Here is a 24,487-nt window from a genome sequence, read left to right as displayed (position 1 = left end):
AAGCCTATGAACATGGGGCGTGGCCAATTTTGACCCCAGGGCTAAAGTTTGAACAATCTTAATAGTGGTCCGATAAACAATGCTTCATACCAAATATCTAAGGCCTTCGCCTTTTGGTTTCGGAGAAGAAGATTTTATAAGTTTTCATCATATACATATATAAGGAAACCCATGACCGCCCGGGTGGGGCCATTCTTTGACCCCAGGGCCAAAGATTGAACAATATTGGTACAAGTGAACTAGATGATATATCATGCCAAATATCTAAGCTCTTGTCACTACTTGATTTTACGTGTGTATCTATATATGTATATTTGTTATTAATTGTTGTATGTGGCCCATATTGAAAATTGGTATGTGTACTAAATATGTTATCCAGTTTAAGTTAAGACGTTACTTGTCTTTGAGAGTTCGGAGAAGATTTTTTAAGTTTTCACTATAACACATATAGAGAAAACCCATCAGCCGCGGGGTGTGGCCAATTTTGTCCCCAGGGCCATAATTTGAACAAACTTTGTAGAGGTCCACTAGACGATGAATCATGCCAAATATCTAAGCTCTAAGCCACGTAAGTTCAGAGGAGATGATTTTTGAAGTTTTAACTATAAACATATAGAGAATACCCTAACCCCCCCGGGGCGGGGCCAATTTTGACCCCAAGGCCATAATTTGAACAATCTTTGTAGAGGTCCACTAGACGATGAATCAAGCCAAATATCTAAGCTCTAAGCAACGTAAGTTCAGAGGAGATTTTTGATTTTTTTTAATATAAACATATAGAGAAAACCCATGACCACCCAGGGGCGGGGCCAATTTTGACCCCAGGGCCATAATTTGAACAATCTTTGTAGAGGTCCACTAGACGATGAATCATGCCAAATATCTAAGCTCTAGTCCAAGTAAGTTAAGAGGAGAAGATTTCTGAAGTTTTAACTATAAACATATCAAGTATACCCATGACCCCCCGGGGCGGGGCCAATTTTGACCCCAAGGCCATAATTTGAACAATCTTTGTAGAGGTCCACTAGACGATGAATCATGCCACATTTTCTAAGCTCTAGTCCAAGTAAGTTCAAAGGAGAAGATTTTTGAAGTTTTTACTACAAACATATAGAGAAAACCCATGACCCCCCGGGGCGGGGCCAATTTTGACCCCAAGGCCATAATTTGAACAAACTTTGTAGAGGTCCACTAGACGATGAATCATGACAAATATCTAAGCTCTAGTCCAAGTAAGTTCAGAGGAGAAGATTTTTTAAGTTTTTTTAGAGAAAACCCATGACCCCCCAAGGGGGCGGGGCCAATTTTGACACCAAGGCCATAATTTAAACAATCTTTGTAGAGGTCCACTTGACGATGAATCATGCCAAATATCTAAGCTCTAGTCTAAGTTAGTTCAAAGGAGAAGATTTTTGAAGTTTTCACTATAAACATATAGAGAATACCCTAACCCCCTGGGGCGGGGTCAATTTTGACCCCAAGGCCATAATTTGAACAATCTTTGGAGAGGTCCACTAGACGATGAATCATGCTAAATATCTAAGCTCTAGTCCAAGTAAGTTAAGAGGAGAAGATTTTTGAAGTTTTCACTACAAACATATAGAGAAAACCCATGACCCCCCGGGGCGGGGCCAATTTTGACCCCAAGGCCATAATTTGAACAATCTTTGTAGAGGTCCAAAAGACAATGAATCATGCCAAATATCTAAGCTCTAAGCCCCGTAAGTTCAGAGGAGAAGATTTTTGAAGTTTTCACTATAAACATATAGAGCATACCCATGACCCCCCGGGGCGGGGCCAATTTTGACCCCCAAGGCCATAATTTGAACATTCTTTGTAGAGGTCAACTAGACGATGAATCATGCCAAATATCTAAGCTCTAGTCCAAGTAAGTTCAGAGGAGAAGATTTTTGAAGTTTTAACTATAAACATATAGAGAATACCCTAACCCCCCGGGGCGGGGCCAATTTTGACCCCAAGGCCATTATTTGAACAATCTTTGTAGAGGACCACTAGACGATGAATCAAGCCAAATATCTAAGCTCTAAGCAACGTAAGTTCAGAGGAGATTTTTGATTTTTTTTAATATAAACATATAGAGAAAACCTATGACCACCCAGGTGCGGGGCCAATTTTGACCCCAGGGCCATAATTTGAACAATCTTTGTAGAGGTCCACTAGACGATGAATCATGCCAAATATCTAAGCTCTAGTCCAAGTAAGTTAAGAGGAGAAGATTTCTGAAGTTTTAACTATAAACATATCAAGTATACCCATGACCCCCTGGGGCGGGGCCAATTTTGACCCCAAGGCCATAATTTGAACAATCTTTGTAGAGGTCCACTTGACGATGAATCATGCCAAATATCTAAGCTCTAGTCCAAGTAAGTTCAAAGGAGAAGATTTTTGAGGTTTTCACTATAAAGATATAGAGAATACCCTAACCCCCCGGGGCGGGGCCAATTTTGACCCCAAGGCCATAAATTGAACAATCTTTGTAGAGGTCCACTTGACAATGAATCATGCCAAATATCTAAGCTCTAGTCCAAGTAAGTTAAGAGGAGAAGATTTTTGAAATTTTAACTATAAACATTTCAAGTATACCCATGACCCCCGGGGCGGGGCCAATTTTGACCCCAAGGCCATAATTTGAACAATCTTTGTAGAGGTTCACTAGACGATGAATCATGCCAAATATCTTAGCTCTAGTCCAAGTAAGTTCAAAGGAGAAGATTTTTGAAGTTTTCACTACAAACATATAGAGAAAACTCATGACCCCCCGGGGCGGGGCAAATTTTGACCCCAAGGCCATAATTTGAACAATCTTTGTAGAGGTCCACTAGACGATGAATCATGCCAAATATCTAAGCTCTAGTCCAAGTAAGTTCAGAGGAGAAGATTTTTGAAGTTTTAACTATAAACATATAGAGCATACCTATGACCCCCCGGGGCGGGGCCAATTTTGACCCCAGGGCCATAATTTGAACAAACTTTGTAGAGGTCCACTAGACGATGAATCATGACAAATATCTAAGCTCTAGGCCAAGTAAGTTCAGAGGAGAAGATTTTTTAAGTTTTTTTAGAGAAAACCCATGACCCCCCCCCAGGGCGGGGCCAATTTTGACCCAAGGGCTATAATTTGAACAATCTTGGTAGAGGACCATTTGGTGATCCTACCTACCATATATCAACGGCCTAAGCCTTGTGGTTTGGGAGAAGAAGATTTTTAAAGTTTTTCCTTTCCATTGCCATGGCAACCAGAGTTCTGCATGGATTTCAATTCTTTGAACAATTTTCAAAGGGGACCACCCAAGGAACATTCCTGTGAAGTTTGGATGAAATTGGCTAAGCGGTTTATGAGGAGATGTCGTTTAAAGTAAAAGTTTACGGACGGACGGACGGACGACGGACGGACGCCGGACAAATTGTGATCACAAAAGCTCACCTTGTCACTATGTGACAGGTGAGCTAAAAATGACTTCATAAATGTAAACAATGTATATATATATATATTAAAATACAGCCTGTAATAAGCAAAAGTTTTTAACATCTCTCTCACCTAGGGCAGTCTGTTTCCAGGAAGGGTTTTTGTCCCCACCCCGACAGTGCTTTTGGACTTCTCCATGAGGGATCCATACAGGAAAGACCTAAAATGGTTTAAATAGTACGTGTAAGCAAAGAGTGCTGTGGTGCAAACCCCAACAGGTATGTTCTTGATTTCTCAGTATCATTATAGCTGGAGTTAATAACGCTCCTTACCATATTGTATGTATTGTATTTGTTAACATGTTTCATGATGTATACCAAGTTTCATTTGAATATCTTGAATGGTTTTTGAGTTATGGCCAAAGGTAGATTTAACACACCAACATTTCTGACATCAGTGCCACCAATGTTATGGTTTTTGAGGTATGGCCAAAGGTAGATTTTACACACCAACATTTCTGACGTCAGTGACACCAATGTTATGGTTTTTGAGGTATGGCCAAGGGTTGTTTTTGCACACCGACATTTCTGACATCAGTGCCACCAATGTTATGTATGGTTTTTGAGGTATGGCCAAGGGTTGTTTTCAATTTTTTTTGTATTTTGATTGATTTTAGTTCGTGCTATTAACACATTATGGGTTTTACATCTCGTAATTGTATCATTGATTCTTGTGATCTACCATTTTTGACAAGCACGTGTTAATGTAAGGATCTTTGAGAAAACATTTTGCATTAGCTGCTCTAAATTGTATTCCTCCGTCTGCAGACAGAGTTTGGATCTCTAATCATTGAAGTACTTTGAGTTTACCTATACGTTTATTATTATTTGTTTTATAGTTTTCTCAAGTTAATGCATACATTGATAAGATTTATCATTCACGTTTTTTTCTTTATTTAGGATTGTTGGAATAAGGGTCTTGGAGTGAGGTTTGTGCACGTAAACTGGTTTAAAGAGACTGTACACCAGATTGGCACCAAAAAAGTTTTTTCTGTAACGAATCTCAGGACAATTATTTAATAGAATGTGTTACGCTTTGATATCATAATTGTAAAAAAAGTACCAAAATGTAAAAAAATGACCGGGTTCGAACCCATGTCGCCAAAATTGCAGTCCAGCGTCGTATACACTGAGCTACGACAGCTTTTCCTTATTGGGTGACATAATGAAGCTATACACCTAACTCGGTAATATCACGTGATAACACTGACTAGCCAATCACGCATAAGGAATGAGTTCTACTAGGTAGACATACCCAGTAATCTTTTTTAATGGAAAAATACGAAATAACTGCTATACTTAAATAAATTGTTAACTATGTGGTACTTCAGTTAGTAAGTTTCAATGCATTGTACGTACATCGATGCCAAGTTTATGTCAGTTTTCGACAACTTTCTTTTTTTCTTGCAAATTGATCATCTGGTGCACAGTTGCTTTAAACCCCCAGTAAATTTATATCTTACTGACCGTTCCAAGGCGGTACTTAACAATCCTTGATAAACATAGTTTTTATATATATATAATGCATTGTGCTGTTTATGTAGTTTTGTGCTGTTCTTCCATGTTTCTTTTTTGTGATTTGTTTTTGTGTTTTATGTCTTTGGCGTTTAACCAGTGCCATTAAACCGGGTTTATGTTTAAACTTTATGCTACTGAGCTTGTTTCTGTAGTTTTTCAAATAAGTATTTTTAAAGTTCGATCTCTAATTATTATGTTTTTACAGAACAATATTTTTTCGAATTAATCTTTGTAACGTATTACATTCGCCTTTTGGGGATGTCCGTTAGTTTAATGTTGATATTTTGTATATTTTGATATTTTGGTGAATGGCAAAATGTTAAATCCATATCTTACAATTATTAGGATTGTAATTGGTCTGATAATTAAAAAAAACCTTTCAGGCTGCCGAACCAGCATGCTCTAAGTTCGACTTCGGGGAACGATTGCTTGCCAAAGTTGGAACATACGCTTCAGAACACCAGGAAACGCTCGCATCTATTCAATCAAGAAAAAGTTAGTAATTAAATTTTGTGAACAATTTATACGTAGCGCCTCAGATAAAATCGATTTCAATACTTCGTACTGTTTTAATAATATGTACAAACACAAATGTATCATTTAAATGCGTTCCAACCACTTAGAACACTTCGTAAATATGTCAAAAATCAACTGACATCTCAGCTCTGACGGCATATATGTTTCATCTGCTGGGTTTGTTTGTACAAAGTAACATTATGCACCAGTCAATTGTAACCACGCCCCCTCTGGTCCGGGGGTATACCGGGATAGCCGGGAAAATGCCGTGTTTTTACCTTCAGGTGGCCCCGCAGTGCCGGGCGAATGCGTTGGTTTTGTCTTCGCTTTAAATATAGCGGGGAATATGCCTTAACTATGGTCCCTGGGGTGCGGGGGCATTTGGCGGGGATTTTACCATCTGTTCGTCCCCGCAGGGTGGGGATTTTAGCCGGGGTGGGCTCTGGACCGAAAGTCAAAGTCCCCGCTATTCGGGGACCGGGGGGGGGGGGGGAGCGTGGTTACAATTGACTGGTGCATTGACACGATTGTGACTTTATGTTTCTTTGTTGGTCATTTATGAATAATAAACAGTAACAAGGAAGAGTGATCGACTGTTATTTACAATAAATCTCCAACGTTCGTAATTAATCTGAAAAATTGTCACTTGAAACGCTTTAGAATAGTCACATTGCACAATGTCATGATAATAACTGAATCTATACCAGTGTGTGTATACCACGTGATAAATTGCGTCATAAATGCTACATCAGAAGGCAATATTTTGTTTAGAATGTAGACCTTAAAAAAGATAACTTCACTATTTCTTCAACATGTTGAATGAAACTTAGCGCCGCTTATACGGAGCTCCGCCTTCGGGTATTTACCAGAGTTTGATTGAGAGTTTATTTTTTATTTATTTTTTTAAAAACTTCAACAAACCTTTTCACAATACGGCCGTCAAAACATTATTTTGAAAACAGGTTTGTCGAAGTGTTTGATGAAACCCATTACCATATTAAACTTTGGTAATAATACTAAAGCGGGGTTTTTTAAGCGGCAAAGACTGCCCTTTGTTTTATTTAAAATGTTGGAGTTAAAGAAAAGAAATCTTTGATTAAAGTCTTCATTTTAAGCAAAAAGTTGCCTTTCGACGTAGCATATATGACGCAATTTATGACGTGGTATACACACACTGTATACTAGCATTTGGAAAATCGTACGACTATAACGGTACCAATGAAACAACATCTAAATTTAATTTATATATCATTAACATCATTTAATTTTATATAACATTAATAATTTAATTGATTACCCTTGTATGAAGCCGACTAGGCCACTTTTCTACGCAATGGTAACAGTACCGTGTTACTTTAAGTATGATTGCTTAAAAAAATATCTACTACATTGGTAAAGTATTGCGTCGAGGAAAAACAAAGGGAAAGTTAATGTAAAACATGAATTTAACTTAGCCGAAATATTAGGCTGCTAGATTAGAAATGAAATTAACATCGATACAAGAAAAAAAATTGATGCATAGCATCAAGTCGGCGCATTCGAATTAGAAGAAAAACGTGCATGTAGATAACCCCAAAAAATGGTTATTACTTCAATGATAATTTGTTGGGTATACAGATGTTCGAAGTATATAAATATCAAGTAGGTAATTCAGTATAATTAAGCATATTGAAACAGTAACTGCGCAGAAGAGTGTATTTCCCACTTCAGACATCTGGTTCATATAGAACGAACACGCTTGTAAAACGTTTTAATTAAATTGACTGCACTTTCCCTTCGTTTAACGACTTGAAGTTTTTATGTGTTGCTTTGGATCTGTTTTATAAACACACTATGGTTAACATGGCACGTGTGATAATATCTTTTTCCTGGTGATACACCTGTTGGAGCAAGCAAGTGTTAATGTAAGGATGTTAATAGTTATCAGTTAAATGAACTTTAATACCAAAAAATCAAAATTCATAATATTTACACGATTTGAAAATAATAAATCCCTATTGTGTCATCATAAGTTAGCATTGATTTCAATTACGTTTGCGTTTTATGTTTTTGTTTATAATGGTTTTAATAACATGCATTACACATTATTCAAGGCTGCCGAACCAGCGTGTTCTAAAGTGGTAAAACTGGAGCATGCGTTACACACAACCCAGGAAACACTTGCATCAATTCAGTCATCACAGAGAAAATGTAAGTCAAAATATTGTTTAAATTTAGTTTTAGTTAAAGTGACCAAAACATTTATATGTCATAAATAATATATAAATTTGTAAGGTTTAATTAGATAGCTAAAAATAATTTGATTACCTCCCTTCTTAATTCAATGTTGAAATCATATATCAACTAGCTTTTCTTCACATGTATAACATCATCAACTTAGATACACATTTTAGTAATAAAGGTTATTGAGACGAATCCGCAATGAAATGTTTCTCTCAGTCATTTACAATACTATGAAGGGGCAAGCAAATCACTGCTTTTATTTGATATTACAGTTAACTTTTAACCGTCCGTTTACCTTCAGACGCAATAGTTCGGAAGGAAACATTAAACCCCTGCCCTAACAAAGTTAATATAAAACCATAGATTAATGTTATTAACGGTTAGGCCTAAAAAAATTGTTTGGTTAGGGTTACATCCTTTTCAAAAATAGGTAGGGTAGGTAGGCAATTTTTTTGTATTAGGCTTTATATAAGAATATCATTTTCATCATTGGAGAATGGCGTTAAAGCTATCTTCTGTATAAGCATTTAAGGTTTACACAACATGTTGAAAAGCAATTAAAAAAACGATTTTTTTTTCTTTAGTTTTTCATTTTTTTTCCAAACTGACTATAAAAACGGTAGGGTCGGCGCCTATTCCGTAGGTAGGGTCGGGTAACCCGAACCAAATGTATTTTGTTTTAGGCCTTATAAATAAACTATTGTAATCTGCAGTGACAAGCCCAAGAGCATGAAATGTTTTTAAGTTCCTATTTCAAAGGCAAACATATTCACGCTAAACAAACACAAAACGAAGTACAAGCAACAAACGCTTCACATATATCAACGTATATCAATATATAGTCATTGGTAAATGTTGAAGTAAACGCATTGTTTCGGTTACTGGAAACCTGAAAGAACGCACCATATTGTACAAGTGTTCACTTTATTTTGAAAGAATGACACCGGTTTAAATCTCATAAGTATCGTACACATGTACGTTTAACATTAACTGCAATCGTTTTCTTTTGTGATTCAGCTGGAACGACTTACATACGCTGGGGTCGAGCCGAATGCAATACCAATGGCACAGAACTCGTGTATAGAGGTTGGTTGTTTTTTTACGAAATTCAGTAAAACAACTCAGTAGCAAAATGCTTTTAATCTTTTTAGTGGCACAAATGAAAACAAGCAAGGCGTATACGATCAAACATATGCATCATAAAATATTTCATATGAGAACAATTTTATAACTTTCTGGTATTATATTGTTTATTAATAACCGGTAATGAAATTCTTAAACAATCAATTATTTCATCTTTTTAATATAGAACTATTCAGCAAAAGATTTTTTATCGTGTTTGGATGTAATACTGTTTAAGGTTTTGCTGATCGCATTTTACCCACAAAGGTGGAGCCGTGAATAATCTTTGCCTCCCGGAGAACCCAGAATGGGGAAACTACGATGATAAGGAGAACAGTGACAGTGCCTTGGTGTTTGGTGGGGAGTATCAGCTTGACAACAGGTACTCATTTTTCGACGATGCAGATGTTGGTTATATCCATCAGCAAGACGTTCCATGTGCAGTATGCAAGACAAAGAGGTCATCTTTGATGATGATTCCGGCGAGAACAAATTGCTTCGATGGATGGACGAAAGAGTATGATGGTTACTTGGCAGCGGAAACGAAAAGGTATATGGAGAGGTTTTTATCCAGACAGAATTCAAAATATAGTTTTAATAGCTCACTTTCATTCAAATATTTTTATTGTTGTAATAAAGAACACTAATTAATTTTATTCATTTTAAGATTGTGTGTCACATATAATAAATATATGTACCTATGCTTAAAAGAATGAAACAAAAGCAAAGAAAGTATAGTTTGATGGGTAGATTAAATCAGTTTAGTTCATGCCTTCCGGTGTTTTATAAGCAAAACGGTGGAATATATGTTCTCAGTAACTCAATCTCTTAAACATTTTTGCCCGTTTCTATGGTGGCCTTTATCTGTAGTTTTTTGACAGCGACAATACGAAAATACATTAAATGTTGGTGCGAAAATGCAAAAATGCGACTAAATACGAATTTTTATCCTTTGTATTTTGCCCCGTTCGTCTTTTCGACCCGCCACATGGCGTATTTTCGCCCCGTTAAATAACGCTTTGTCGTATCTTCATCCCGCCATTTGGATTGAATTGTTGTCATCGTTTAACTTTATTTCGAAATGCTTGCCTTATCCTTCAACATTTCTTTTCTGGTCAAATATATGGTTTTTATGCACAACTGTAGATCTAGTCATATAATGGTGATACATTTATTTTTGATATCATATAATGTCACAACAATGTAAAAATATTCATGCTTATTATATTTGTTTCACACAAGTTGTAATCCATCGCTAGAATAACCGATTGTAGTTTTGTTCATAGTAAAACATTGCCAATCTCCTTTAGTATGAGATAAAGATATTGAATAAAATTCAATGAAACGAAAGTTTATAAATTTAAATCGCATTTGCCACTAGTTTAAGCTACAGGGAATCGATACACGAACTGTTTTTTAACTGTTATTTGATTACGTTGAAAACCAAGGGTCCATAAGGCTCAAATATATAGATAGGTATTTGATTTATTTCTTATCTAATGGTCCTTACCAAACTGAACTCCAGTTTGTTAAGATGAGATGACACAAATGCTGGTCTTACTGACCTGTGATTTAAATTGTTTAATAAATGGCAAGTAAACAAGGCATACGAATTTCATAATGAATTTGGTTGTTTTAGTACTATTTATTATTGCTGTGAGTTTGTCAATAATACAGACTGTTTCATTTCAAGGTAACCATCCTTAGGATTTTAATTTCAATGGTATTGCAGCTCAACGTAAAAGATATTCAGCAATCATATACACGATTGTTTTGTGCTTAACTCAACAACTGTTTTAATAACGAATTCGTAAAGGGTTTTTGCGATTATTTGACCGACTCGGCGATTATCAGTTTTGCCACCCGGGCCGTTTATCGAATATCGTTTTGCGGTCCGCTTGTTTAATTTTCACACGTGAATGCCATGTTTGTGTTTTTTTCAAAATGGCTATCATCAAAATCATCTGATTCAGAATTAACTAAACCGAACCAACCAGCTTTTATTTAATTAAAATAATACCACTACCGTTCCAATTCAGGCAACATCCATTGACGATATGATATTGTTTGTATCTTCCAGTGAGTTTGAAACCATACAAAAGAATTCTGGTTGGTTAGGAGTTAATATTGTTTATACTTTGTTGCCACATGATCGATACCAGCTATACCTTTAGCTCCAATAATTCGAAAATGAAGGGAAGTATCACTGACTCATTTTCCAGGGATGTTTTAAATACATTAATAAAGTCAATGAGTTATTCTCTATGTCAAATGTTTTTTATACAACAAGCAAATGTAAAATCTAAAACGTTCAAAAACAGAATTTAGCAAGTGAATAATGTTTATAACTTTTGATTTGGTTCTTGCATGACCATCAATTCCAAAAGGAATCATTCGTCATTCCGTTGATGCTCCGTATCTTAACTAAACATCAAAAACAGAATAATATTATATGGAAAAGGAAATGCACTGTTTTGTTAAATGTTTCGTTAGGTATTGATTAATACAAATAGGAAACACAACGCCAATAAAACACTTAGCAAATGTTTGGAAGATTTCACTTGACCTGCAATCCCAGGACGGACCTGTTGTCGTCCGTCAGTATCATTGGACGGTTATAGGCGGCCATAAGCCCACAACAGTACGTTTACGTGCTCTAATTTATAACAACAAATATATGGCTCAATGAAATATGTTAAGAGATATGGTTATTGATATGTTGTTTTCAGTCTGCATACAAGTAATGTTGCACTTCTAACAGTGAGTACTTTTTTGCTACAGGAACAAATATAACTGCGGACATATTTAAACCTTAAGAAAAGGAGTATAATGAAACCCAAAGCTTCTTATTTCCATATGAATACTATACACATGTATCTACTACTGTCGTAGGAAATATTGACATTCTTAGCACCAAATCCTTCCTTTATAACATGCCTGTTGTAAGCATTACTTGCATACGTAAGTAAACTATCTGCAAAGCATTTGTGAACTTCGTTAGATACGTTCGCTCGGTAAACTGCATAGATGTAGTCTGAACATAACTTGAATACCTCTTTCCAAAGCATTCGTGAACCTTGCATTGCGTCGTCGAGCAACGTAAGCTGGAATGCAACTGCAGATATTGCTGTTGAAGGTGACACCCACACAATCTATTTCACCGGGAAATCCTGCACACACACACACACTGCGGGCGACCACTATTCAAGGTGGGCAGTGGATCTTGAAAAGGACTTTCATACCAAGAACGTTAAAATACATGAACGGGACGATGCTGGAGCAGACGGTAATACCAGTATATCGACATTGTGTCAATTAGCAATACACATATATTATCCATATTGTTTTTATTTCATCTTGTAATTATATATGAAATCCATATGTTGTGTATATTAAAATTACATTTTCCATAACTGCACATATATGCATAAAAAGTTAAAGAGTTAATGTTTGGCAATGTTTGACATAAAGAGGAAATCCGACATTTATTAATCAAAACATTTGAATGTGTATGTCATATATCTTCGGTATATTGAGACGCTTTGTGGTTTTCGTTCAGTGAATTTTAGGCCTTTTTCTTGTACCCTTAAATAAAGATTTTTGCCATTGTTTGGCAACTAGATTGGTTCCTAACGTTTTCATGTTTCATTAAGCAAACTTTCTTATTAAAGTACTTATGGTCCGCATACAGCCATTACCAGCAAATAAATGAATCAAACCAAAGCAACAGTGCTAACTCATCCGATAAGCGATACAATTTCGCACAGACAATCTTCGAACCGACTCATCTTGACAAAGGTTAAACAAATATATTTATTATACAACAGCGACAAAACAAATCTTACCCTGTGACGAATTTCGTAGACATTCATAGTAATATGAAGATCAAAACCCGAAGTGATAAGCAAATGAGTAGATTGAAAAGAACGCGCCTGTTATTAATTTAAAACCTTGACCAAATCATATGAATTGATTTATTACATGGGTCCACATTAACTAACGCCATCAGGGTTGCATCCAGGTTTTGTCGAGAGAGAGAGAGAGAGAGAGAGAGAGTTTGAAACCAATTGTATGGGTTTTAGATTTTTTTTAGAATTATAATTACTAACAGAATGAACTGTTCTGTTTCGATTTTAGTTCAATAGTTACATTTTTTCTACAATATTTACAAGTGTTTACATTTTTAAAATATAGCCCTCAACAGAGTTTCAGGACCACAGAGTGTTTGGACTACTTTTGAAAGTTGTTAAAGATAATCAAACGGATTTCAATTATTTGTGAGTATATGTATTTATTTACCAACGTATATAATGGCTTAAATGTAACGATTTGGACCATGTAGAAAGGGTGTTTAAGTCGTTTAAAAATGTTTTGGAAAGCTACAGAATTTCGTTCAAACGAAATTTATTTCGAAGATGATAGCCTTAAATGTGTCAAAGAATAAAAATGTTCTTAATGTATTAATGGTGCAGGACAAGGAGGTACTTGTTGCAATGCATCATGCTAATTGAAACAGAACAACGCATTCAACTTCTCTACAACAAAACATATATAGCCCTGAAGTATATCTAAAACATTAATGAGCGTAATATAATACCTAAATTGGTTTCAAAGGTTCCACAAAAGATGGCTTCTATAAGGCAAATTCAATAAAGGAAGGTGTCAGGGTTTGCAAACTGCATATATTGATAGTTTTATAAATGCAGAATTTCGAGATTTAACCAAAGATAACCAACTAAATTACATTGATGTAGGCAGTTAAAGACTCGTTTGGGGGTTACCTTTCGCGGACAGACCACATTTTGACTGTTTTTTTACGTCAATTCAGATTATGGGTGATGTTAAAGTTATATGCCGTCTTTTGTTAATGGGATGTAACAGGTTTTGCAACACTCTAAAAAAATCATTCTTAAAAGCATATTAATAATGAAGACAAAAATAAAGAGGATAATTGTCTGTTTCAGTGTTAGATACTATACTTCACCAAGTTTATTTTTATTATTATTATGACTTAAAAGATTTAAAATCACAGTAAATTGTTTGTTTTTTTAGAAAAGCGCACCAAATTGTACGCGACTTTTACCTGATTTTGGAATTTACGTCACTGAATTTTTCTCCCAGCCCTGTGCGTTTGATTTGATATTGAGAGCGGTTGAAAATTTCAAAACAGTGAGAAATATCAAAAATGTAATTCTACTAGTTGAAACAGTGAAATGCCATTTTGATTTCAATTATGAATCTATATAAACAACCGGAAAGCATATAATTAAATCCCTTATTCTGTCATGAGAGTTTGAGAAAATGTGCTTAGAGTATTTGTCTAAACTAATAATCAAGGTAAAATAATAAGGTGAATTAAATCTCACAAAGGCTTCTTATTATCTTAGTGCCTGCAAACAAAATGTCCAATACACCTCCAACAATAAACATTATAATGTTCAAAACTATAAACGTAATATTAACTGATGCCGCATAATTTTTAAATTGTGGTTACATAATGCATTCAATCTTGCGTAGGAATCTTTCGTTCACTCGCTGCAGAGACAGAGAAACGGAATTCAAATCCTTCTGAAGGCGAAATTGCCGTATACTTGTTTTCTTTTAAAATTCTCTTTTCTATCTTTGTATTGGTAACATCAATGCCATACTTAATTGTTTGAAGTGTTTTTTTTCTTTTCAGAAGCTAAAGTTCACATTTTATTACACCAAATTGGCAGCAAATTGATCTTTAATATAAAAGGTCTAGAAGGTTGTTATAATTCACGCTAATCTTTGTCAAAAAAATAATCATGAAGTTCATACCAAATGGAAAAAAAATTATTTCATTATTAGAAGTAAAATCTCCATTGTTATACTCATTGTTAAAATTATGACGACAGTCAAACTCGTATTATCTTTTGTCATTTAATCTCTCATTCTTTAAAAAGTTGATAATGTATTTTATGTAAGATATGTTTTGTTTTGATATGATAAGATGTATTTGTTTTGTATGGCTTAAGTTTAAGTGTTTTAATGCTCTTAAACATTTACTATTCAGTAGTATACATTTCCACTTATGAATTCCGGTCCTCTTTAGAAGGACACTCTCGATTGACATATATTAACTCTATCTCTTCATTTGAAGATTTAGTTGCGTATTTTGATTGCTAAAGTTATTGTCATAAACACATTATGGTTTACACATCTCGTGGAATTTTATCTTTAATTCTGGTGATCTACCATTTTGGGCAAGTACGTGTTTATGTAAGGATTTCAAATGTTTGAAGTTTAATTATAATTTATTTACCTAACAAATCTTTCCGAATGCATCTTTGTAACGTTTTTTATTCGCTATTTTGGGGATGTCTATTAGTTTTGTGTTGCTATTTTGGTTTAGGCGTGAGTGGCAAACTGTGTAATACATCTTTTACAATGATCAAGATAGCAATTGGTTTAATATGAAATATATACTGTTTTAGGCTGCCGAACCAGCATGCTCTAGGTTCGAGTTCGAAGAACGACTGCTTGCCAAAGTTGTAAAACTGGAACATACGCTTCAGAAAACCCAGGAAACGCTTGCATCTTTTCAATCATCTACGAGAAAAAGTAAGTTATTAAATACAATGTTCAAATGTAACACAGCGCCTCAGACCAAATCGAATTCAATACTTCGTACTATTTAAATCATGTGCACAAACAAATATGTACCATTAAAATCCGCTCCATTCTCTGAGAACACTTAGTTTATATAGGACGTCAAAAATCAATCGTCATTTTAGCTCTGCCGACCGATATGTTTCAGAATAGTCTCATTGCACAGTTTCAAGATAAAACCTGCCACTAGCCTGTTTGAAAATCGTACGACTATAACGTTATCAATGAAACAACATCTAATTTAGATATCATGAACATCATTTAATATATATGATGTTAATAATTTAATTGATTACACTTACAAAAAGCCACTTAGTCCACTATGCGACACGAATGGTAACAGTACCATGATAGTTCAAGTATGATTTCATTAACAAAAGTATCCACTACATTGGTAAATGTCGGGATAACTGCCTTGGAATTGTCAGTGTAAACTAACTTAGAACTCAACCCCGATTTACAGGCACTTACCTATTTAAGTAACCCCTATGCTACGCAAGGGTGATATATGTACAGATGTCCGTCATTCCATCCGTCCGTCTGTTCGTCTAATTAGTGTTGGCACAGTATCTCGTAAACCCCTCTATAGGAGTTGCATTAAAATCAATGGTTCACCACACCAAAACGGCATGCATAACATTTATTTTAGAGGGCCGGCTAAAGTTTAAGGTCACAGTTCAAGGTAAAAGGTTCAAGCCATATATTCCATGTCCGCTAAATATATCTTTAACCTCTTGAAAGATTTTCCTGAAACAATTGTAAACTGTTCACTTCATCGACACAACACCTTAAATCCACTCAATATCCCCTCACGACAAATATCGTGGAGCAGAATTAAACAAGAATGAAGGGGGGAAGACAAAAATCTTTTCAAAAAAAACATCTAGTTTCTGACAGAATGTCACCGGCATAAGTCACTTGAGTAACTAGTACATAAAAAATAAAATGCATTTATTTTGTTGTTGTTTTTTCAGCTGGAACAACATATATACGCTGGGGTCGCAATGAATGCAACAAAAATGGCACAGAACTTGTGTATAGAGGTTGGTCCTTGAGTATTTCTATTAAGAAGTACAACCCAGTAGCATAAAACCTGACATATCTCTTTTAGTGGCATTGAAAACTCAAATCCAAATTTAAAACAAGCAGGACCTACATAATACAACATATAATTATACAACATCAAGATCGTTCATCTGAAAGGCAGTTGCCTATTTATTCATAAGTATTATTTAAACCAATCATATACATTTTTATGATCAATTCTCATATCTTTAGATTATTGACTATTATATTGTATTTGAATTGTATAAAGATAGGCCGACTGTTCAGAATTCGTCAAAGTAAACTACGTCCTTCACAGCACAGTTTTTAACTTTAAAAAGGGGAAAGATTTTGTGATCTGCTTAAATCTCCAAATTAAACACGTACTGTTGAAACATCGGCCCAATACCTTGGTAGAACTACAGCCAATCGCAAGTATGTTATGAATATTCCAGAGCAATAACTATACATGCATACAAACTCACAACGATCAAATGAACAACGTTTTAATATCAACATGGTGAACCATTAGACAAATGTTGATTACTGTTTAAGGTTTTGCCGGAGGATCGTTTTATGAACATAATGGTGGAGCTGCGAATTATCTTTGCCTCCCTGAGAAACCAGAATGGGGAAATTACGATGATAACGAAAACGCCAATAGTGCCTTGGTGTATGGTGGAGAGTACCAACTTAACAACAGGGACACATTTTTTGACCATGCAGATGTGGGAAACATCTTCCAGCAAGATGTTCCATGTGCAGTATGCAAGACTGAGCGATCATCTTTGATGATGATTCCGGCGAAAAGAAATTGCTTCGACGGGTGGACGAAAGAATATGAAGGTTATTTAGCAGCGGGGTCTATATCGACTAGCGGGCCCTCCGAGTACGTCTGCTTGGACGGAAAGCCGGAAATACTCTACGGCGGAGGTACGAATGCAAACGGGAAGTTGTTTTACATTGCAGAAGCGAGATGCGGCTCACTGCGTTGTCCACCATACGTCAATGGACGTGAGCTTACGTGCGTGGTTTGTACTGCATAGAAACGCACATATTAGTATGAACTTGTAATAGCAGTGCTTTCTCATATCACACCAAAGCGGCATCCCAACCATTCGTAATCACGAATTTACTTATTTGCCTATTTAAACTTTAGTTAAACTGCCTACTTTATGTAAAAACTAATTTCATTATATCACCATACTGTGACGCAAATACAAATTTATGTACTATGATTTCTATACAAAAAGGGATAAAAATGTATTATAGTATGTATAGATTCAAGCAGTGTGTTTTAGTGAAATGCTCTCTTTGAATACATAAGTGTGTTTTTGTTCATGTTTACAAAGCACTTGTAGTCATATGATCGTACACGTTAGTTTAATGAACATGAGGCAGTATGTACAGAATATTTTGGTTAGAATACGATTTAGAAAGGAAAATTATAGTTCTTTAACAACAGGCATAACTTTTGCTATTGCTGTTTGCTATCCCTATTGAATGAGGTTCACTGTATAATACTAATAATAAGTTCCAATTAAGATAGGTATTGACACATTTTCAAGGAAGTAGAATACATCCTTATTTTTATTTGGACGTTTCACAGATTCAGGAAAAAGCAAGGTTTTTTCTGCCTTTCAATGTACCAAGAGTGATCGTATATGTGTGCTTATTATGTTTTTTGGAAAATGAAATTATATGATTTAAACGAAATATGCATCTATATATTCCGAACAGTTAATTTATAATAAAAAAACAATATTCAAAATAAAGACAGTTTTGTTTTGTTTTTAAGTTGTAATTTATTTCGCCTCTGGTAAAGCAACAGGCCCAACCGCCGGATGACTCGACATTATGGAACTTTTCTTAAATATTCATAAGATTTAAATCTTATCATATGTACCTTCCTATACAGTTCCTAACTATTTGGAATAAAACGTCTGAAATTAGAATTCATGTTATATAGAACACTATCAACGATTTTCAAGCGTTGCGGAAAGAAAACAATCTTATCGTGTAGAAATACAAATCAATGAAACATGAACATGCGATATATTTTGTACATACGCTACCAACTTTATAAGTATTAAACACTCAAATATGGACTTTTAAGTGTTAAGGGATAAAATCAACGGCAATACCACGTTGCCGTTAAAAGATGAAAACTCCAAGAACATTGTCCAGTATGGACACGGAGTCGCTTGTTAAAATGAGAAAGCACAGACTGCCGAAGACTTCAAGGCCTGGTTGTTATTCAACCTGTTGTACTTGTTGCGAATGTTCTGGTTTTTAATGCTACTGATCTGATCTACTTGATTCGGACGCACGCCTCTGCATCGCTAACTTTTGGACAAACCTTTTCCACTACAATTTTTAAACAAAACATGAATGAAGTTGTGTTATTAAAGAGATACAAGCAGTTCGATTTTGTAGGAAAAATGATCTACAACTCCACTACTAGCATATATGGCCAAGAAAATATATAACGAAATGCTTCAAATGGTGTTTATTGTATATTTCATGCAGTCGTGTATACCCAAACTGGTATGTTGATTCTTCCTTAATTAGAATTTATCGACTCATTTGAAAACAAACGTTACTGAATCTAAATAAATGAATAATTTGATAACGACAATAAATGCCTCTACATTTTGATGCGTCGGTTTCTATGCTAGCATCAGCATTCATGATGTTCATAATGCAATACATGACCATAGAGGTTATCCGCATGGCACAATTCATTTGAGTTCAATGTATTCGCGCCCAGTTTCAGCGTCCATACCAAGGTGAAATACAGCTCTTGTCTTCATGCCAAAACATACTATATATGTACTACATTAAATGGATGGGGCCTGGTGAAGTGGCATTACCAAAATTGTGGTCTGACCCATCTGCTCCAGATGCATGTTGGTGAGTGCTTCAGCTGCTCGTGGTTGGTTTATTTTTTTGTTATGAGTTATTCAGATTTTAATGGTTTGCCTTGTTATGACATATTTAGCCAGCTAGGAAATATTTAACCGGTTATAATATTTTTAGCCTGTTGTGACTAACCGGTTATGACATGATTATGGACTATGGTCTATAGCCTGATATTATTCTCCGTTCAAAAGTATGCATCGATTGATCATAAACACTGGTTTCTTTTTGTCTTGAAATGAATTAGTTAAAGCTGCTATGTTTGAAGTTCACTATTTTCTTAAAGCTAAGCATATACATCGAGTTGAAAACCACCGCAAATCAGTTGTCACGATTTTAGATATAAGGAGGCATTTTAAACTTCTCCACATCTAAAACCAACGTCAATACAGTGTCCAGCAGATTCACTTCTCAAGGTATAAGTTTACACGCCCAAGCAATTTGATCAATGGCCTTAAGTGAAATAACAAAAGGCTTACACTTGACTCCTTGGAAGAGTCTTGAACAATGTTGTACACAAAACTGCCTAAAGTCATGTTTCCCAGTTTTTTTAAACAAATCTTGAAAATTTGCAATTGTACAGAAAAAATAACACCAAAAAAATCGGGCCTTTGTTCCACATTATTGATGGTTCACATGTCACATAAACAGTTCCCTAAACATTTGAAGTTATTGATAAACTCGCTAGGGCTTAACTGATCTCAGTACACTAAACAAAATTCCTAACCGGCCACCAAAGTATTCTTCTAATATTCCTTTCCCTGTGAAATAAGCCTAATTACTAATTAGTCTCACGAAAAGACCATTACATCGTACACATGCTGTGAAAACTTGGTTCACATATTTCGCGTTGTCAAAAAGATACAGTGTCTCCAATGACAACACCCTCAATCATAAAAGTCACAAAATCTAACATAGCATGTAAAGGAAGAAAAATAAAGAAAATACCACCTTCAGTCACTTTAAAATGGTATTACATCATATGTGAGACTGAAACACAGTCATCAACGGCTTAATTAGTTCAAATTAATGTTCAACTGAAACATTACCATCTATGTGAAACAAAGCCTGAGTCAAAAGATTGCTAAAAATACAAAAACAATGAAAATTTTGATTCCCTATGGAATTTGCATTGTTATTTCTTTTCCTTGTCACTTTTGGATTTAGGAGTAACCGCATATGAACTGTGTTTTCTCTGCCGTTCATGCTTTGATTTAGCTGAATTTCTCAATGAATATTGCCACGAGAGGGCGGATATCGAGTACTGAACTGAATTTTGATTATACTTAATGCACTTTAAATTTCAAGAAGGTTACTTTACTAAGTGGCCGGTTAGGATTTTTTTTAGTGTATACAACCCATTCATTCAGAATAATGGCCGCCACATGTGTTGCTCAACAAGGTTTTCAGAAGAGACAATAAAACGCACGGGTCGCTGGAAGTCCTCTGCAATTCAAAATTATATTCGTTTACCACTACTCCGACTGTTATAACTCCAAAAGGTACACAGGTTATTCTCTTCATATACTTTGTTCAGCAAAAGAGCAGGTTTTGTGTCTAAAACAGTCCGTTTTAAACATGTTATTTTTTCTAATAGTCGTCCAGTGCCATACGTATTATATAATGTGCTATATCCAGCACAATGCTGTATCGTTTATATATACTTATTTTTGTTTCTATATAATTATTTTAGCATAAGACTGTTGGTTTCTGTAACATTGCTTCTTTAGCACAATTTTGTTTTGTATATAGTACTCCACTTACTAGTAATGCTCAGAAGAAGGCTGCATTGTGTGTTGTTCCTATATGGTATGTGCCAACTTATTCCTTTATCATGTAGTCAATCTCACTATGCATAATCTTAATACTTTACATACTGAAAATGTCTGTCATAGTATATCTCTAGTCGGATACCGCTTGTTGCCCTAACAAATGTATATACATACAGTATATACCATGGTTTGTCTGGGGGACTAAACCTGAGTGTTTTCAATCATAAGTTGATTTCAGCGCATTGTTGTCCCCCATTATGCAAAATGTAATTGTTATCAGTGTACGATAACCGTCAGCGTTGGTTTTGATCACGTGATTGCGCTTCGCCATTGCTGAAATCCTTCACTTCAGGAAATAAAACGAAAGTAAATTGTTTTTGTAACAAGCTATGCGAAAACAATACGTAATTCACAATAGATTTGTTCTTAAACTCAAGTGTTCGATGTAATTATGCATGTTCAAAAACAATTAAAGTGAAGTAGTATATATTTCCCACTTAAGTCGTTCGGTCAATTTTAATATAAAGAACACTCTTTAGAAATAGTCTGATTAAATTGAAATTGAACGAGTTTTATTTTTCATATGTTTGCTGTCATTTTGTGTCAAAAACCCATTATGTTACGTTGGATTTTTCCCATCCTTCTGGTGATACATCATCGAGCAAGCAAGTTGTCATATAAGGATTTCGAAAGTTATAAGTAAAATGATATTTTTTTCAGAATTCATTTTTTTTTTATTTAAACGTTATAAAAATCCTTTAACACCATCACTTAGTCTAGATGGCATCGGTTTAAATTTTAAGTTATAATTTAAGTTTTTAGATATTTAAAAAAAAACATTGATGTTTCCCGTAGTCATTTACAGCATCTACAGGGAAAAGCAAAAGAGTTTGAAATATTTTTTCCACATTTTTTTTACACATATAAAAGGTAGTACACGTGACGAACACTTCACATGTATCAAAATAGCCATTGGTAAATGCCGGAGTAAAAGCCCTGTTTCGGTTAGTGAAAACTTGTAAGAACTCACCATATTGTACATGTGTTAACTTTGTGGTGAGAGATAGACACTGACAAAAATGGCATCAGTTTTGTTCTCATGTACGTTTAATATCAACTATAATCGTTTTGTTTTTTCAGCTGGAACAATCTACAAACGCTGGGGTGGAACTGAATGCAATACCAATGGCACAGAACATGTGTATATAGGTTGGTTGTTTCGTTATGAATTTCGATAGAAAAGCTTTGTAACAAAACCCTTACATTGATTTGTCTTAGTGGCATCCTTAAAATCAAACAAGGGGTACACAATTTTTTTTGTATTATAAGTTTTATTTTAACATAATAATAATGATAATAATAATAATAACAATTCCCTTAACATTCGGATTGGATTTTATAACAATGTTGTACCGTTTCAGGCTTTGATTGAGAATCATTCTATACACACAATGGTGGATCTGTGAATAACCTTTGCCTTTCAGAGAAACTGGAATGGGATAATTACGATGATAAAGAGAAATGCGATAGTGCCTTGGTGTATGGTGGAGAGTACCAAATTGACAACAGGCAAATATTTTTTGACCACGCAGATGTCACTAACATATTTCAGCAAGATATTTCGTGTGCAGTATGCAAGACTGAGCGATCATCTTTGATGATGATTCCGGCGAAGAGAAATTGCTTCAACGGATGGACAAAGGAATTTGAAGGTAATTTAGCGGCGGGATCGACAACAGCAAGTGTGCCTTCAGAACACGTATGCTTGGATGTAAAGCCGGATATACTCTTCGGTGGAGAGAAGAATAAAAACGGGAAGTTGTTCTACATCGTCGAAGCGATATGCGGCTGCCGTTGTTCGCCATACGCCAATGGCCGTGAGCTAATGTGCTTGGTTTGTACTTCATAGAAACGCTAGAAATTGTGTTGTTTCATTTTAAATAGTATATGTGTACCGAGTTTGTGGAATTTTGTGTAGTTCAATGTATCCGGTTTGTGATTGTATGCTTTTGTATTCTAGGTCTTAGGCGTTAATGAATACTTTGATAAGATTACCATTTACGTTTTTACTTTATTAAGTTAATTAACATTTTACTGACCGTTCCAAGGCGGTACCTAACAATTCTTGATAAACACATATATATATATATATATACGTATGTATTCACTGTGCTGTTTGTGGAGTTTTGTGCTGTTCTTCTATGGTTTTTGTCTGTGATTTTGTGTTTTATGTCTTTGGCGTTTGCCCAGTGCCACTAAACCGGGTTTATGTTTAAACATTTTGCTACTGAGCTTGTTTCTGTAGCTCTTTGCATAAATATTAATTGTATGATGTTTTTATTTTAACGAGGCTTTTTCCATCTTCGTGTGAATTTTGGTATTGTGGTGACAGAACAATATGATGAGGCTTATTTTCTTAATTTTGCAATTATTGCTAGTTTTTGGACAAGTGTGAGGTAATGTGTGTCAAAATTTGTTAACATCCATTTAAAACGTGTGTTTAAATGAACTCTTGTTCTACTTATCATTTAAATGCGGTTATCCCGCGAGTTAATGATAAAGCTCTTTTGATGGTGTGTAGTCTGTTCGTGGTGATTGTACATACTTTGTGTTCATTTCGTTTAGTGTCGTTACACAGAACAACACTTACATTGTGCCTCTAAGCCTGATTAATTTAGCAATGTTTCACTATTGACCTTGTCCCTATACATTGTATTACTAATCCTAAATTTTAGATTAAAGCAAGAGAACATGTTGGTGTTCGGTCTGTTGGTTTTTATGATAGTCGGGCACAACTCATCAAACGTTCGACGGAATTTAAACATTTTACTACACATGTTAGACACCATTACATACAGGTCATGTTTGTCTTTGATATCAAACTACTTATTGCTGACTTATCCGCTGGGGATTGCTTTCGAGTGAAGACCAGTCCACAAACTTATACTATTATTTACAGTCAGTCATTTATACCCACATACCTGTTCTCAATTGTCTTCTCTTCATCCACATTAAAACCGAATCAGTTATTATTTCTAAGGCAATAGAAAGTAATATAGACAGCATAAAAGAAACACGAACACGCTTTCAATTTGATGTAACCACAATATATACGACCCATGTCCCACTATTATTTTATAATCTAACCAGGCGTTGTCTTAATACGTGAGATGGGTCTTATTTTTCTAGGGCACTGATTCATTTGCTTAGAAGACCTTCTCTACTATTATAACTCATTACCGAATCTTCTTTTT

General features: G+C 35.1%; 3 protein-coding genes and 1 long non-coding RNA gene across 5 annotated transcripts; all 4 read left to right on the top strand.

The window, feature by feature from the left end:
* Positions 1-7,244: 7,244 nt before the first annotated feature.
* LOC128218933 (uncharacterized) lies at positions 7,245-8,832 on the top strand. The gene is made up of 3 exons (XR_008258512.1): positions 7,245-7,424; positions 7,614-7,710; positions 8,761-8,832. It is a non-coding gene; the product is annotated as an uncharacterized LOC128218933 (long non-coding RNA).
* Positions 8,833-9,117: 285 nt separating this feature from the next.
* LOC128218932 (uncharacterized) lies at positions 9,118-12,843 on the top strand. The gene is made up of 2 exons (XM_052926708.1): positions 9,118-9,415; positions 11,931-12,843. The coding sequence occupies exons 1-2, from the start codon at positions 9,336-9,338 to the stop codon at positions 12,226-12,228; spliced, it is 378 nt and encodes a 125-aa protein (XP_052782668.1). The 5' UTR covers positions 9,118-9,335; the 3' UTR covers positions 12,229-12,843.
* An 827-nt stretch (positions 12,844-13,670) lies between these two features.
* On the top strand, positions 13,671-18,340 carry LOC128218931 (uncharacterized). Of its 2 annotated transcripts, none has more exons than XM_052926706.1 (4): positions 13,671-15,108; positions 15,324-15,450; positions 16,473-16,541; positions 17,098-18,340. In XM_052926706.1, the coding sequence occupies exons 1-4, from the start codon at positions 15,037-15,039 to the stop codon at positions 17,586-17,588; spliced, it is 759 nt and encodes a 252-aa protein (XP_052782666.1). In that variant the 5' UTR covers positions 13,671-15,036; the 3' UTR covers positions 17,589-18,340. The 2 variants fall into 2 exon arrangements, with proteins under 2 accessions (XP_052782666.1, XP_052782667.1); XM_052926707.1 differs by having other exon boundaries at positions 13,674-15,096; positions 17,098-18,338.
* Positions 18,341-22,303: 3,963 nt separating this feature from the next.
* LOC128220747 (uncharacterized) lies at positions 22,304-23,981 on the top strand. Its single transcript, XM_052929252.1, has 2 exons — positions 22,304-22,442; positions 22,718-23,981. The coding sequence occupies exons 1-2, from the start codon at positions 22,313-22,315 to the stop codon at positions 23,140-23,142; spliced, it is 555 nt and encodes a 184-aa protein (XP_052785212.1). The 5' UTR covers positions 22,304-22,312; the 3' UTR covers positions 23,143-23,981.
* The last annotated feature ends 506 nt before the right edge of the window (positions 23,982-24,487 follow it).

This window comes from Mya arenaria, chromosome 15 (genome assembly GCF_026914265.1).
Source record: "Mya arenaria isolate MELC-2E11 chromosome 15, ASM2691426v1".
In the NCBI taxonomy this organism is placed as follows: domain Eukaryota; kingdom Metazoa; phylum Mollusca; class Bivalvia; order Myida; family Myidae; genus Mya; species Mya arenaria.
Note: the sequence above shows the minus strand (reverse complement) of the source record. Positions and strands in the feature narration are given on the sequence as shown.